This window comes from Siniperca chuatsi, linkage group LG23, assembly GCF_020085105.1.
Source record: "Siniperca chuatsi isolate FFG_IHB_CAS linkage group LG23, ASM2008510v1, whole genome shotgun sequence".
NCBI classification, from domain to species: domain Eukaryota; kingdom Metazoa; phylum Chordata; class Actinopteri; order Centrarchiformes; family Sinipercidae; genus Siniperca; species Siniperca chuatsi.
In genome coordinates this window covers 22,885,323-22,900,322 of record NC_058064.1, presented here as the reverse complement: position 1 = coordinate 22,900,322, position 15,000 = coordinate 22,885,323, and the positions used below count along the sequence as shown (strand labels likewise).

General features: G+C 42.7%; 1 protein-coding gene across 2 annotated transcripts in view; it reads left to right on the top strand.

The window, feature by feature from the left end:
• dera (deoxyribose-phosphate aldolase (putative)) overlaps positions 1-15,000 on the top strand; it is a 21,861-nt gene that overhangs the window by 5,895 nt on the left and 966 nt on the right. The window contains exons 3-9 of one of the 2 annotated variants that reach the window (XM_044186529.1): positions 930-1,077; positions 2,081-2,176; positions 2,773-2,907; positions 3,896-4,024; positions 7,250-7,362; positions 14,272-14,421; positions 14,508-15,000. The exon at positions 14,508-15,000 is cut by the window's right edge and continues 966 nt beyond it. In XM_044186529.1, the coding sequence (XP_044042464.1) occupies positions 930-1,077; positions 2,081-2,176; positions 2,773-2,907; positions 3,896-4,024; positions 7,250-7,362; positions 14,272-14,421; positions 14,508-14,564 (828 nt within the window). In that variant the 3' untranslated portion in view covers positions 14,565-15,000. The remainder of the gene's footprint in view (positions 1-929; positions 1,078-2,080; positions 2,177-2,772; positions 2,908-3,895; positions 4,025-7,249; positions 7,363-14,271; positions 14,422-14,507) is intronic. The other variant, XM_044186530.1, reaches the window with a different exon arrangement.

Here is a 15,000-nt window from a genome sequence, read left to right as displayed (position 1 = left end):
TGCGGGGACTGTATGATGATAAGCTTATTTTATTTTTTTGCCCAGAAAAAAATTAACCCATTAGGGGTTCACAATGGTTTTGAAACTGATTTTCTGGATAGTATTTGGCATGTCGGCTACTTCACACACTGAAGTTACATTCATCAATGTAAGACTGTTGTGTCTGTTGAAAATAATCAGGTAATTTACTTTACACGTTATGTTGTTTTTACAGAGTTGGTACAGACATAGGCACCTGTGCAACAGAGCAAGTGGAGTAAATGCATCCCCATTATTCAGTTAGTCAGAGAAAAGGTATGGTTTTGCTACCCCCCTTTTTGTCTTTTTAAATAAAAAAATATGACACACACAGCTCGCAGGGTAACTTAATAGGTATAGTCTAGACTTAATGAGTTCTTTCTTGGTGACACCATTATTTTGACATTAGTCTCCCCATTTTAACTTGAGATTACACTGCCTTTTTCCTTTTCATTATCTGTAATCCAAACTCCATTCTAAGCACTCCCAAGTATGAAAAAGGTAGCTAGAATGAATGCATGCTGTTCCATTTCTTAGTCACCATTGAGGCATGCTACTTAGTATAAACTATCGTGCTACCTGGCAACCTACTGTACATACATTACTTACTAAATTTCAACATGGTCGTTATTTGTTCCGGAGTAATTCTAATTAGATCTGTGATAGATAGTGATGACCTATGGTTCGTCGCCGCCGCCACTACGTCATGACGTCACACGTACCATCAGTTTCTCCATCAAATACAATAGAATCTAATGGATTTTTCAACACGCACGGAACGTACATTAGACAGCTAAGTTATCCTCTTTGTTAGTTCATTGATATCATCCCTGGCACAAAAAACGCCCCATAGACAAACTAAAACTATTTGCTCTGATGTTGGGTGCCATTTCTATGTGTTTGTCCTACAGGCTGCCTGGCTGCTGAAGGCTGTCACATGTATCGATCTGACAACTCTGGCTGGAGATGATACACCGTCCAACGTCCATCGGCTGTGTCTGAAAGCCATCCAGCCGGTCCGATACGACCTGCTCAAGAAAATGGATATGCACAACAAAGGTCTGCTGCTGCTGCTGCTGCTACATATTGGCCAGGGTTCAGTCACTGCAGCTGGACTCTACAATATACTTTTAACTGTTACGGCCACTGTGAGGTTGTAGTAGGTTGTTTATGAATGATGATTATGAAATTAAAAGAAAGAAATTATTTTGCTTTTTGGTTAAACATAGCTTGGAACACGAGTGATGAGGTCTGGAGCACATCGTAATAGTTAGAGCTTTTTAATAAGGTGCAGCCACTGACGTTTCAACATAAAGCACATGTTTTACTCCAGACACCTCTTCACTCCAGATTATTACACAAACCACAGGGAGAATGGAGTAGCCAAATGTTTAACACATTATACTAAGCCTGCAACTAGCAATCACTTTCATTATTGATTAATATTTAGATTGTTTTCTTGTTTAATGGATACATTTTTTGGTCTCTGAGATGTCAGATGAGATAAATGTCTTATTATATGTCAATCCAAAACCCAAAAAAATTCAGTTTACTATGATGTAAAACAGAAAAGCAGTAAATTGTTTTTTATGAAAAATGATTTTAACAATTGATCAGTTATCAAAATTATTGCCATTTCTCTAACTGATTAATCGACTAATTGTTTCAGCTATACATAATACATAAAGGGATAAACACAGATTTATTTGTCTTATTTTCATAGTTTTGTCCATCATTTCTAGCAGTAATTATAGCTGTACTCACCAAGTTAATAGAGATCTGGGAACATGGTGACAGCACTAAAAAGAAGTCAGGCAGGTCTAGAAACACGAGTTGTCAGACGATCAGATAGCAGTCAGATGGTCAGACAGGTTGTGGTGGTTAGTGGTTAGTCAAACAATGAGACAATGAAGGTGAACAGTAAACTTTCACAATCAGCAGCTCTGGAGCCTGTTCAGGATGTTAGTGTCAGTTAAGACCTGAATTCAACCTGCAGGGGGCGACACAAACCAATTTATTACTGTGTTTTCTTCACTGCTTTGCTGCCTTTGTTGTGTGTCAGGAGTGACTACAGCAGCAGTGTGTGTGTATCCATCTCGTGTGGCTGATGCCGTCATATCACTAAAAGCTGCCAACTCCAGCCTTCCTGTTGCCTCAGGTAAGTCACCTGAAACTTAATCACACCTATAGTAACCGTTTTACTGCAGGAATGCAATGAACGGTGAGCTGAAGTGTGTGTGTAATCTCTATAAACAGATATCTGCATATGAATGCAGAAACTGTAGGCAAGGGACAGGATTTTGGTATCAGAAGCGTTCTGGTTTCTGTTTGTAGTCCAAGCAGGCTTTGGTTGCATGCAGGTTAACAGTCCATGTGGAGAGCAAAAGAGGAAGAATGCATTGGCCGAAATGCAATCTCGGAACCCATCAGCTATCCTCTGACGACGATTTACCTTTTTACGATGATTTAGCATTCATCTGTTTATAGAGATTACCATTCTCATGTCTCAAGTTGCTAATCGGAATGTAAACAATGTATGGTGCACAGAAGAGGAAATCTTGGCCTGGATGTCATTATCCGGATATCTGCTGGCTACGCCAGAAACCCTGAAACATTGGCTGTTGCCCCCAGAGGCTAAATCGTCGTCAGACGATAGCTGATGGGTTCTGTGACTGTGTATGTAGTGTACCTATAGAAAATGAATAAGAATTGTACTTGAGTTTCACTGACAGTGTGTTCTCCTTCCTCTCCCAGTGGCCACTGGTTTCCCAGCAGGCCAGACACCACTTGAGACCCGCCTGCAGGAAGTCCGCATGGCGGTGGCTGGCGGTGCCACCGAGATCGACATCGTCATCAACCGGACGCTCGCCCTCACAGGACAGTGGGAAGGTATGCTGTGACCACCTGACGAGAAAGACAGAAAGTAATTTTAGCACAGGTCACTCTGACAGTGGCCTGTAGGTCCATGTTATGGCCACAACAAAGAAAGAAAGAACCCATCTGCTTTGAGATAAAAACTTTAGTTTAAAAAAAAAGTTCTCAAGAGCAAGGACATTTAAAAAAAAAAAAGAAAAAAAAATACTTTTAATCTAGATTTATTTCCATCTGTGTTTTGGAGCTGGATTTTCTGTCATTTTATGTGAATGGCCCATCATTACAATGAAACTGACAAAACAATTTCCCCTCAAGGTCCATTTACTTGTTTTTCTTAGGGCTTTCGACTGTATCACACGGTCTTTATCAGCAGATGGCGTTGCCCAGTTGTCTTGGAACTCTTCAAACTTTTTGTTATGCCGAGCACATTTAGGACTTCTTGTCATTCATGGTTAAATGAATGGCTTGACAGTTTCTATTCATTTTCGACCTTGGAAACGGCAGTTGACAAAACAATATCCTCTCAAGGCCCACTTATTTGCTTGTTCTGGAGCTTTTGATCATATCATATGGTCTTCATCAACAGATGAAGGACTGTCAGTGGAGAATGTTTTGTCAAGGTCAAGAGTGAATTGTCAAGATCAGAAACTGAAAATGTTGTAGCTGTAAAAGTAAATTATTTTCTCTCACTTCGAGATCCTTTAGTTTTGAATCAGGCTACACACAACAAGCCCCACAGAAAACATGAAAACAATTTCTGTTACTTACTAAAAAGCAAAAAATATGTTTCATGTCAGGGCACTATTATTTTTGACCTCTCAGTGTAGGTGACACTAAAGAACAAATACTAATCAGATCTTGAAAGGTTTTTTTGTATTTCTCAACTCATCACAACTGAAATTATTGTTTTTTCTACTGTTGGTTTGTGTATTGAAAGACTTTTGTTCACATTTTGATCATTGATAAAGTATGTTTAGTAAATGTTTCCTATTCCCCTCTACAGCCATGTATGATGAGATCTGTCAGTTTCGGGAGGCCTGTGGTGACACCCACATGAAGACCATCCTGGCTATTGGAGAGCTGGGCACCTTCACCAATGTCTACAAGTCCAGCCTGGTCGCAATGATGGCTGGTAAGTCGTAACACAACTCAACAACCTGCTCTGACATGTTTCAGTGTGTCTGTCATAGTCACAGTTATGTCTCTTCTACATAAAGCATAAATGTTCATTTAATGGAATAGTTGCCATTTGTTTCAATTAACGTTTAGTTAACATTTTGACAAATAGGTTTATACTCTTTATTCCAAGAGTGAGATGAGAAGCTCGTTGTCAGTCTGACTGTGTGTTAAACACAGGCAGATTTTTAAATTTTTTTTGGGTGCATTGAATATGGAGATCTTTTGCTGCACCAGTGAATAATACTGTCATATTCAAATTTGGGCCGATATAGGTACACTTACGGGTACGTAAGATAGCAAATCACATATGTATCTAGTGTGTGTGTGACTGATTTTGTTAACAAAGCGCCAACTCATGGTGACTGCAGATTTGTGAGTGGCAGCTAAATGGGTGTGTTAACTATAGGATGAGGGAGTCAGGAGAGCAGAAAGAGGCTTGAACCTGAACATATACTGTGACTGTACCTCTGTATAACAACGAGTCCTGGACAAGTCTTACAGTTTCTAAATTTATCTTACGTAAGTTCAAGTCTTTAAATGAAACCAGTCATGAAAAATGGTTATAGGTCTGTTGGAAATGCTCAGAAAGTAAAGTGGGCTTTTCTGGATTCTGGATAGTACTGGATGGTCTGCCAAAAAACCTCTAGTTTCACAGCAGTAAACTGGCAGTAACGACCTATACCACCGCAGTAGTTTGTGTTCTGCCATTTGCACTGGTCTACACTGTCAGTCTGGGTGTGGCGATCCTGACGTGGGTGTGTATGAATATTCCACTTGTTCAGCTTTAACTAGAGCAGTAGCTCCTGTTAGACAAATATCTGTTGAATAATAGAACACATATTCTGCCTTCATGAAATATATTGGGCATAATCATAACAAATTTCATGTTTAGGCTTGTTACTTTTCTGCACACAGAATTAGAATTGGTTAAATAAGCTACTTAATAAATGAGATACTAACAACGTGTCTACACGGGAGGCGTTTCAGCTGTGTTTTTCAGTTGTCCGTCTCACGCACGTCTGACAGAACATTTCTATTTTAATTAATTGAGCTGTCTACATACAGTGGTGTGAAAAAGTGACTAGGCGTGGCCTAGTCAAAGTCCTGACCTGAATCCTATTGAGATGCTGTGGCATGACCTTAAAAAGGCAGTTCATGCTCGAAAACCCCCCCCATGTGGCTGAATTACAACAATTCTGCAAAGATGAGTGGGCCAAAATTCCTCCACAGCGCTGTAAAAGAGTCATTGCAAGTTATCGCAAACGCTTGATTGCAGTTGTTGCTGCTAAGGGTGGCCCAACCAGTTATAAGGTTTAGGGGGCAATCACTTTTTCACACAGGGCCATGTAGGTTTGGATTTTGTTTTCCCTTAATAATAACAACCTTCATTTAAAAACTGCATTTTGTGTTTACTTGTGTTATCTTTGACTAATATTTAAATTTGTTTGATGATCTGAAACATTTAAGTGTGACAAACATGCAAAAAAAATTAGAAATCAGAAAGGGGGCAAACACTTTTTCACATCACTGTATATGCAAATAAATGCGACCTGAAGTGTAATTTTACGCCTCAAGTCTGTTTTCTTCTGTTTTACGTGTGTAACTACATTGATTGTGTATTGGATTCTGAGCGCAGCCAAAACATGGGGGACCTACGTTCAATGCTGTGGCTGTGTAGACACAGACAGAGGATCTAAGCTGCTGCTGCTCTGCTAATGTGGTGCTCACGCTACGCCTCCTGTGTAGACACAGTGTAAGACGGTATAGTTCCTCCTTATTCTCAGCTGATGGAGCGAGTGTTTCTCCTCAGAGTCCTGTCAGCTGCTGGAGGTACATATTACTTTGTCTGCAGGCTGATGGATTTCTGTGGTGTACTGAAATGTTACAGATAAACTTCTATTAAACTGTGATGAGGTTAGTGATAGATGTCTCGTAGAGGGACAGCCCAGAAAGCTTACTATATTTAATCACCTCCACCTTTTCAGTCTTTTTACCGCCGGTTTTGCACATACCACTGTACCACACCGTTATGAAAACAGAGGCTGCACTCTTGAAGAGCCACCATGCTTGAGTTTTGACTGTTAACTGGAAGCCATTTTTTCATTTTCTGATGACATTGGTCTGATGTTCATGCACTAAAGAGGTTTTAAAAAGTCTAAAGTCTGAATGGCGAACCTGATGAGTGGAGCTCTCTCACTCACACACACACACACACACACACACACACACACACACACACACACAGTATGCTAAACCAGCCATCACATAATAAGCAGATTACGGAACCAAATTGTCAGGGGCTCTGATAGAGATCATTATTAAAATGCATTGCTTTTGTCGCCACACTCACTCCTTAATCTCCCCTTGTTCCTATGAATTGCGCATGAGATTCCTGAAATTGAATGATAATTTCACCTATTAGTCCCTGATGCAGGCTATTTTACTCTGCTGTTCCCCGCCAGTACCCCCGTGCCCACGCAAATGAGTACAGCTTCATTACCGCCACCCGCATTTAATAACCGTTATCCATTATCTGGTAATTAAGACTCCCCATAACGAATCTTAAGGATTATGCCAGTTTGAGGATGAGGGGAGAGAGGCTGAGAAAAAAAGACCTGACTGGAAAAATACATAGAACATGTCTTTAATGAACTGGAAAATGTTCATCTTGCTCTGTTCAGTAATGAACAGTCATTATACACCAGGGAGGCAGAAGGGCTGATTTTTTTTTTTCTTTTCCTACAACCCGCATATTGTGGGTAATCTATTAAAGAGCGTCATTTCATCTTCTATTTTTATCAGGAAAGCTGATAAAACATAATTGGCTGTGAAGGAAGGAAAGGAAAAATGAAGGATTTTATTGATGAGCATACAGCTGCCCTCTGTTAGCTATCAGCAGCAGCATATGTTCTTGTCTGGCCAGGCCAGACTGTCAGGGTAATGCCCTGTCCATCCTCTCTCTGCACCTTCACACCAACACTGTGTCGCTGACTCTGCTTTCCTACTTTAGCAGCTCATGTCATGTTGAATCTTCATGTACAGTTTTGAATGTAGAGCAAGCTGATAGAAAACATACTGACAGATCAATGATGAGCGCACATCTGCTGAACTGTATTACATGCTTCACTCTGTGTGTTGTTGTGTTGAAGACTACATCTCACCTGTTTAAACCCGACAGGTTCGGACTTCATCAAGACTTCCACAGGAAAGGAGGCTGTCAACGCTACTTACCCTGTAGCCATAGTGATGGTGAGGGCCATCCGTGACTACTTCTTGTGTACAGGCCACAAGGTACAGTACTAAAGCACTAAAGTGGGCCATACACTGTAGATAAGCTGCATGGGGGCACCAAACTGTGTAGGTGCAATCAATTCAATTTGGTTATCAAAATGATCAAAGATAATCATAAATAATAACTTTAATTAATAAAGTTCCTCGGCACCACCCATAAACGATCTGTAACCAACATTCACTGCCACTAAATGTCGCACCAGCATATCAAACCAAAACAATTTAAAAGCAAGAGGGACTCTCCTACTCCCCACATTGTAGACTAGACAGTTGTATACATTTATCATGGCGGAAGGTGGATCAAAGCAATGTTTTGTTGGCAGACACAGAACGATTCAACAGAAGTTTATCCTTGACGAAAGAGGTTCAAAATATGTTGGTACTTCAGATTAGCAGTCAAAGGCAGACACATCAGTGTGACTACCACCAGACATTATACGATGATGTCTGTGTTTTGTTTTTGGCATGTGCACTTATTTTATTTTAGTACAAGTACAAGGTGATTTATTTATCATTTTACAACACAAGGTTGTACAACAAAATGAGTATGTAGTGCCTTCATGCTACTAACATAGAACATAACAGATAATTAAATTTATATTAGAATAGGGTAACATATAAAATAAAAAAATATAATGATATATACAGTTATTTATATACATATATACACACGTATTACACCCAGGAAATAATTCTGTAGTGCATTTTTTTGAATTTGCGTCTGGTGGAATGTAAACAGCAGATAGTGATCATAATATGGTTTTCATCTTCACATAAAAAGCGGTTGAGCACCAAGCATCATTGATGTAAAAACAGAGTCCTCCTCTTGTCATCTTATCCTCTTTTCTTCTGGAGTCTTGCGCTCTGTTAGCTCGGAACACGGTCCGCTTGTTGAATGCTTGATGTTGATGGAGCAGGTCTCTATAAAGATGTGGGCACAACAGAATGTGATATCCCATTGTTTGGCCAGACTGAGTTCCATTTCGTCCAGACCAGACATTAGCCAGGAGCAGCCTTAAGTCCAAGCTGGGCCAGCATGGCTCCTATCTCGGCTCTCTTTCCTCTCCTCCTGGGGCGATCACAGCACCTGCCGTCGTGCCTGGTCCATTGGATCTGGCTGGGTGGATCGTCTCTAGGGCCCTGCTCTTTAAAAGAAATAAATGTATATCAAAATTAGCCAAGATAATTGTTCTAAGACATTTTCATATCATTACTTGCCTTGAGCCCATTTACAGCCCATCCACACCTACTCAATCTTTTTTTTACTTTTTCTCCCTATTTGTTACAAGAGGAGAGTGGCTCCTTTAAGCAACAGGACAGTGCGTAGTGAGTATGTGGGCGAGCAGAGTTCACGCAGAGCAGTCAGGTGTGGTGGCGATCGGACCAGAGGGAGTGAAGCAGTGTTTCCCGAACACAGTCTGGAAGCTGCAAAAGGAACGGTTAACACTATGCTTAAGTTACCTCATTAAGCAGATCATATGATTATAAAAACTATTTTAGATACTAGTCATAGTGCTTTTATTGCACTTTCAGGAACAAGATTTTACTCGCAGGCACAACCCATGTGCACACACTGTAACTAACTACCTTTTAGTGTCAACTGTATGTTGATAATAGTGTTGATTGATATACTGGGAAGAATAAACTCCACATCTGTTTAATATTATTGACCACACTGCTACAGTAAAACACACCCAGTCCAGCATCAGAATCAGAAATACTTTATTGATCTCCGAGGGGAAACTCTTTCGTTACAGCTGCTCATTATCACGTTGATGCACACTTGAGAATAGAAGAAATAGAAGTACTAAGCAAATCAAAATATAATACAGGTAAGATAAATAAATTAAGTACAAAGTGGATATAAGTATAAAAGCTAAAATAAGTGTAAGTACCAAGTGGATTTAGAGATTTGTAAGTATGTACAGTATAATACAATGTAATAATATAAGTAATAAGTAATAGTGCAGTAATGTGTACTGTCAAGTTAAGTGTAGCTTATTAAGATGATTATGAGACTGTGGATATAGCACAGCAGTAATAGAAGTATGAATAAATATCAATAAATAGGGAATTTAAAAAGAGTTTGATGGCCACAGGCGCTCTGTGGTGCATTTTAGGAGAATGAGTCTTTCGCTGAAGGTACTCCTTTGTTTGATCAGCACGTCATGGAGCGGGTAGGAGACACTGTACAAGATGGCATGTAGTTTGGCCAGCATCCTCGTCTCTGACACCACCGACAGAGAGTCCTGCTCCACCCCCACAATGTCGAGCCAATTGTTGAGCCTGTTAGCGTCGAGCAGATGTTGAAGGAAATCAGCCTCCTCAGAAAATAGAAGCGGCTCTGGCCCTTCCTGTAAAGAGCTTGAGTGTACTTAGCCCAGTCCAGTTTATTGTCCATGTGTAATCCCAGGTACTTGTAATCCTGTACAATGTCCACACTGACCCCCTGTATGGAAACCGGGGTCACTGGTGCCTTGGCCCTTCGTAGGTCTACCAGCAGCTCCTTAGACTTTGTCGCATTGAGCTGCAGATGGTTCTGCTCACACCATGAGACAAAGTTACCCACAACAGCCCTGTACTCAGTCTCATCACCACCGCTGATACTTCCCATCACAGCAGAGTCATCAGAAAACTTCTGAAGGTTGCAGGACTCTGTGTGGTAGCTGAAGTCTGTGGTGTAGATGGTGAAGAGGAAGGGAGAGAGGACAGTCCCCTGAGGGGCCCCAGTGTCGCTGACCATGCTGTCCGACACACAGTGCTGCAGACGCACATGCTGTGGGGGGTCCAGGAGGGGTCTGACCATGGGCCGCAGCTGTTCCAGCACCAGTCTCTCCAGTGTCTTCATTATGTGGGAGGTCAGTGCCACCAGTCTGTAGTCCTTGGAGCCACTGGGACAAGAACAAGGACAGGAACGAGGCAAGATGTCTTCCACAGAACAGGGACCCTTTGAAGACTCAGGCTCAGGTTGACGACGTGTTGAAGGACTCCACATAGCTGGGGGGCACAGGCTTTTAGCACCCTGGGGCAAACGCCGTTGTGGCCTGCAGCCTTGTTCGAGTGGAGTTTCATCAGCTGTCCTCTCACCTGGTCAGAGGGCCGTTGGAGAGGGCCTGAGAGCCAGTTGAGGGGGGAGTAGGACTCTCCCAGGAAGATGGTGGAGGGGGGGAGCAGTGGACTCAGAGGAGTCTGAGGGTAGACAGCAGCTGAGTTAGAGGGGGGATGAGCAGGAGCCGGTGTGTCGAATCTATTAACGAACAGATTAAGTTTGTTGGCCCTGTCCAAGCTGCCTTCAACTCCTCTGCTGCCAGTCGGTCTGAAGCCAGTGATGCTCTTCATGCCGCTCCAGACCTCTCTCATGTTGTTCTGCTGGAGTTTCCACTTCAGCTTCCTCCTGTACTTCTCCTTGGCCTCCCTGATCTTCACCTTCAGGTCAGCTTGGATTGCCCTCATCTCCTCCCTATTACCATCAGATGCCCTCCTCTTGGCATTCAGGATGTCTTTGATGTCCTTTGTTACCCACGGTTTGTTATTTGGATAACAATGGACCATCTTAGTTGGGACATTGCAGTCCACACAGAAGTTAATGTAGCCAATGATGCACTCAGTAAGCCTGTCAATGTCTTCTCCATGAGGAAGTGGAGCTGTATGCATCTTTAACGTTAGCATACAGCAGGTACAGTGTCCTCTCCTCTCTAGTAGGACAACTCACATACTGGGTGAAATTAGTCAGCTTTGTTGAAATGCTGACATGGTGGAAGTCACCTGAGATTAATATGAGTGCACTCAGGTGTTGACATCGTACACCCAGCATGAGCTCTTGGATATTGGTTTGCGCGTTCCTGGCAGTTTTATCAGCAATCTTTGACTCGTCCCTGAGATCGCCAGAACACCCGATGCTACGCACCCTACACTGCCGGGCGGAAGTGCTCGCAGGGGGCGTCGAGATTGTAAACAAAGGCAGGGGAAGCGAGGGGGGCTAAAAGCTAAGCTAAAGCTAACATCACACCAGCTCTCTTTACCCAGCATTTTCCTCGCAAATGTATGATCATTGGTGAACAAAGTGGACGAGATTCGACTCTGCATCATTAATAGCAGAAGACTTTTGAACTGCAATGTCATGATCTTCACTGAAACATGGCTACACAGCGGCATACCAGACAATGCTATTGAGCTAGCTGGACGCCACACACTCCAGGCAGATAGGACGGCAGATGGATCCGGTAAGACCAGAGGTGGAGGATGTGCATTTACGTTAACAAAGCTTGGTGCACGAACTCTGTTATTGTTAGGAGACACTGCTGGATCCATACAAGTTTGCCTACCGCAGCAATAGGAGCACAGAGGATGCAGTCTCCATGGCACTGCACTCTATACTCACACACTTGGACAATAAGAACACTTATGCATGAATGCTGTTTGTTGACTTCACCTCTGTATTCAACACTGTCATCCCTTCCAAGTTAATCACCAAATTTGGAAACCTGGGCATTAACACCTCCATTTGCAATTGGATTATGGACTTCCTGACAAACAGACCTCAGATTGTTAGGTCAGGCCACAACTGCTTCACCACCATCACACTCAACACTGGCATACCCCAGGGATGTGTGCTGAGCCCCTTCCTCTTCTCCCTCTTTACACTCGACTGCAGGCCTGTGTATGGATCTAATGCCATCATCAAGCTTGCAGACGATACTACGGTGATTGGTCTCATCAGCAACAACGATGAGACTGCCTACAGGGAGGAGGTCCAGCACCTGGCCATATGGTGCTCAGACAATAACTTGCTCCTTAACACCTGCTAGACAAAGGAGCTCATCCTGGACTTCAGGAAGGAGAGAGGAGGTACACATGACCCCATCCACATTAACAGGATGGCTGTTGAGCGTGTCTCCAGCTTCAAGTTCTTGAGGACCCATATTTTGGAGAACCTGTCCTGCACCACCAACACCTCCTGCCTGGTCAAGAAGGCTCACCAGCACCTCTTCTTCCTGAGGACACTGAAGAAGAACCAACTGTCCTCTATCCTGTTGAACTCCTATCGCTGCACAGTAGAGAGCATCCTAACCAACTGTGTCACAGTCTGGTATGGGAACTGCTCTGCTGCAGAGCGCAAGGCACTTGAGCAGGCGGTGAAAACTGCTCAGCGCATCACAGGGACTCCACTTCCAGCCATTGAGGACATCCAGAGGAAACACTGTCCCGCAGCATTCTTAAGGACTCCTCTCACCCTGCCCAGAGACTGTTCTCTCCCGTGCCTCCAGACAACGACCAGCAGACTGAGAAACAGCTTTTTTCCCAGAGCCGTCTTCCTACTGAACTCTGCCCCCGCAGATTCCACTGTCCCCTCATATACCTTAACTTTAAATTCTGCTATATTGTTTTTGCTGCTGCTATATTGTTATATATCATTTGCACTACCGGACTATTTATTTATACATATACTGCATCATTTGCACTCCAGTACTATATACTGAATACTGCAATAAGTCATCTACTGCACTGTTCTGTCCATAATTTGCACTACTTAATATTCATTGCACTACTGTTCTGCCCAGTCCAATTCATTATTGTACATATCCATCAGTATACTTCTGTTTATAGTAATGCCATCTGTATATAATGTCCTGTATAATGTATAATGTATTACTTAAACATTATACATTATAATGTATAAGTAATGTAAAATATTTTCATAATATTGCTTTATCCTGCACATACTTTATATCCTTCACTTGCTTATTGCACTTTTGGTTAGACCTAAACTGCAATCTAAAATCTAAACAGCCACAACAATGGAAGGTGAGAATTCACGTTGCAAATAATATGGCTGGAGTCCCACAGCTAACGCTTCAATGTCCGGGCTACAGATACTCTGCTTGATAGTAACGTGACCAGGGTTACACCATCTGTTGTTGACCAGAACAGCAAGCCCGCCGCCTTTCCGCTTACCCCTCCCAGTGTGTTCCCTGTCGGCCGGAACAGTCTGAAAGCCATTGATGGAAACGTTATGATCAGGGATATCCTGGTGTAGCCATGTCTCTGAGGAGCACATCAAACTACACTCACAAAACTCCATCTGACTCCAGGCTAACGCCGTTAGCTCATCCATTTTATTCGCCAGTGATCTCACGTTGCCCATGACGAGAGAAGGCAGACATGGCTTAAATCTCTTGTTCTTAAGTCTCTTTTGTCTGGACCCCTCTCTCTTCCCTCGCCGCTTTGTTACACCGCTGCATCCTCTGTGTGTCCTCCTCCAGATCTCAGTGGGGACATCAGTTGTCCTGGGCCCCATGCTGCTCGGCTTCAGCATGATCAACTGTTCCCTGGTGTAAACAATGTGGCCAAACCGCTGTTCTGCAGCGGTGCCCTGACCAAGTAGCAGGAGGCGAAAAAAAAATACCAAAACACTCACAGAGTAGAGATATGGATCAATGGAAACAGGCAGCATGCACGTTGGCGCATGCACACATTTCTGACATGTATAATCTATGGAGGTATACATGGTACCATGTTATGAAGTTTCTGCATGTTTTTTATTAAATTTTTTTGCTTGTGCATCGTTCACAAATTTTACACTGGCAGAAACTTGATTTGTGTTTCCAAAACATACATGATTTTTGAGAAGGCATGTGCTGCTACACACAGCATCTTGTAATGTGCTCCTTGAAGTCTGTAACAGCTCTCCCAGTGTATTTTGTTATCAAGGTGTTAATTACATTGAGCAAATGGCACATGGCTTCAGATGAAAAATATTTTGGCAAGCATTTGGCCTAAATTACATTACTTTTTTCTACATAACAGGAAAACTATTATAGCAATGAAACATTTGAAGCTTATTTGAAGTCTAATCATGCTTTAAGTGAAGTGTGTGTCCTTTTGACAGAGGTGTATGTGTTCCCTCAGGTGGGCTTTAAGCCGGCAGGGGGGATCCGGACGGCTCAGGAGTCTCTGCTGTGGCTCACTCTGATCAAAGAGGAGCTGGGCAACGACTGGCTCTGCCCTCTGCTGTTCCGCCTGGGAGCCAGCAGCCTTTTGGCTGACATCGAGAGGCAGGTGGGGACTCACACACACAGTACTTTTTCCATACCTTACTTTTCTGCATCAGTAAGTTTTTTTCCCATTTGTTTCTGTTTTTACAGATCTATCACCACGTGACTGGACAGTATGCAGCCTATCATGATCTGCCTATGGTCTGACGGTGTGGACTTCCTGTTTTAATGACCAATCAGAACCTCAGACTTACCACACAAGCCTATCAGTGCTCATCCAGGAAGCACACTGACGCATCTATTCTGTTAAACACACAGCAAATCAACTTGCTTATTTGTTCCATGATACCTGTCTGCCCTTTAATTGGCGGATGGTTATTTGACAGTTGACCACATACAGTAGATGTCAATATGGTCCGAGCTGTGCTTGAATTTACACACCTTTTTTTTCTTCCAACTTGTAGATTGCACAAATTGTTTACTTTTCTGTTAATGTACAGTGTTGGTAAATAGGACCCTGGAAAGAAGGTAGAACAGACAGTTGTCCTGAGAGCCACAGAGCTTCCATCACATCCATGAAGCCTCTGGTTCATGTTGCTTGTGTGATTCTGCAGTTGCTTGTCAAGTCTCTGACCTGTCCCAG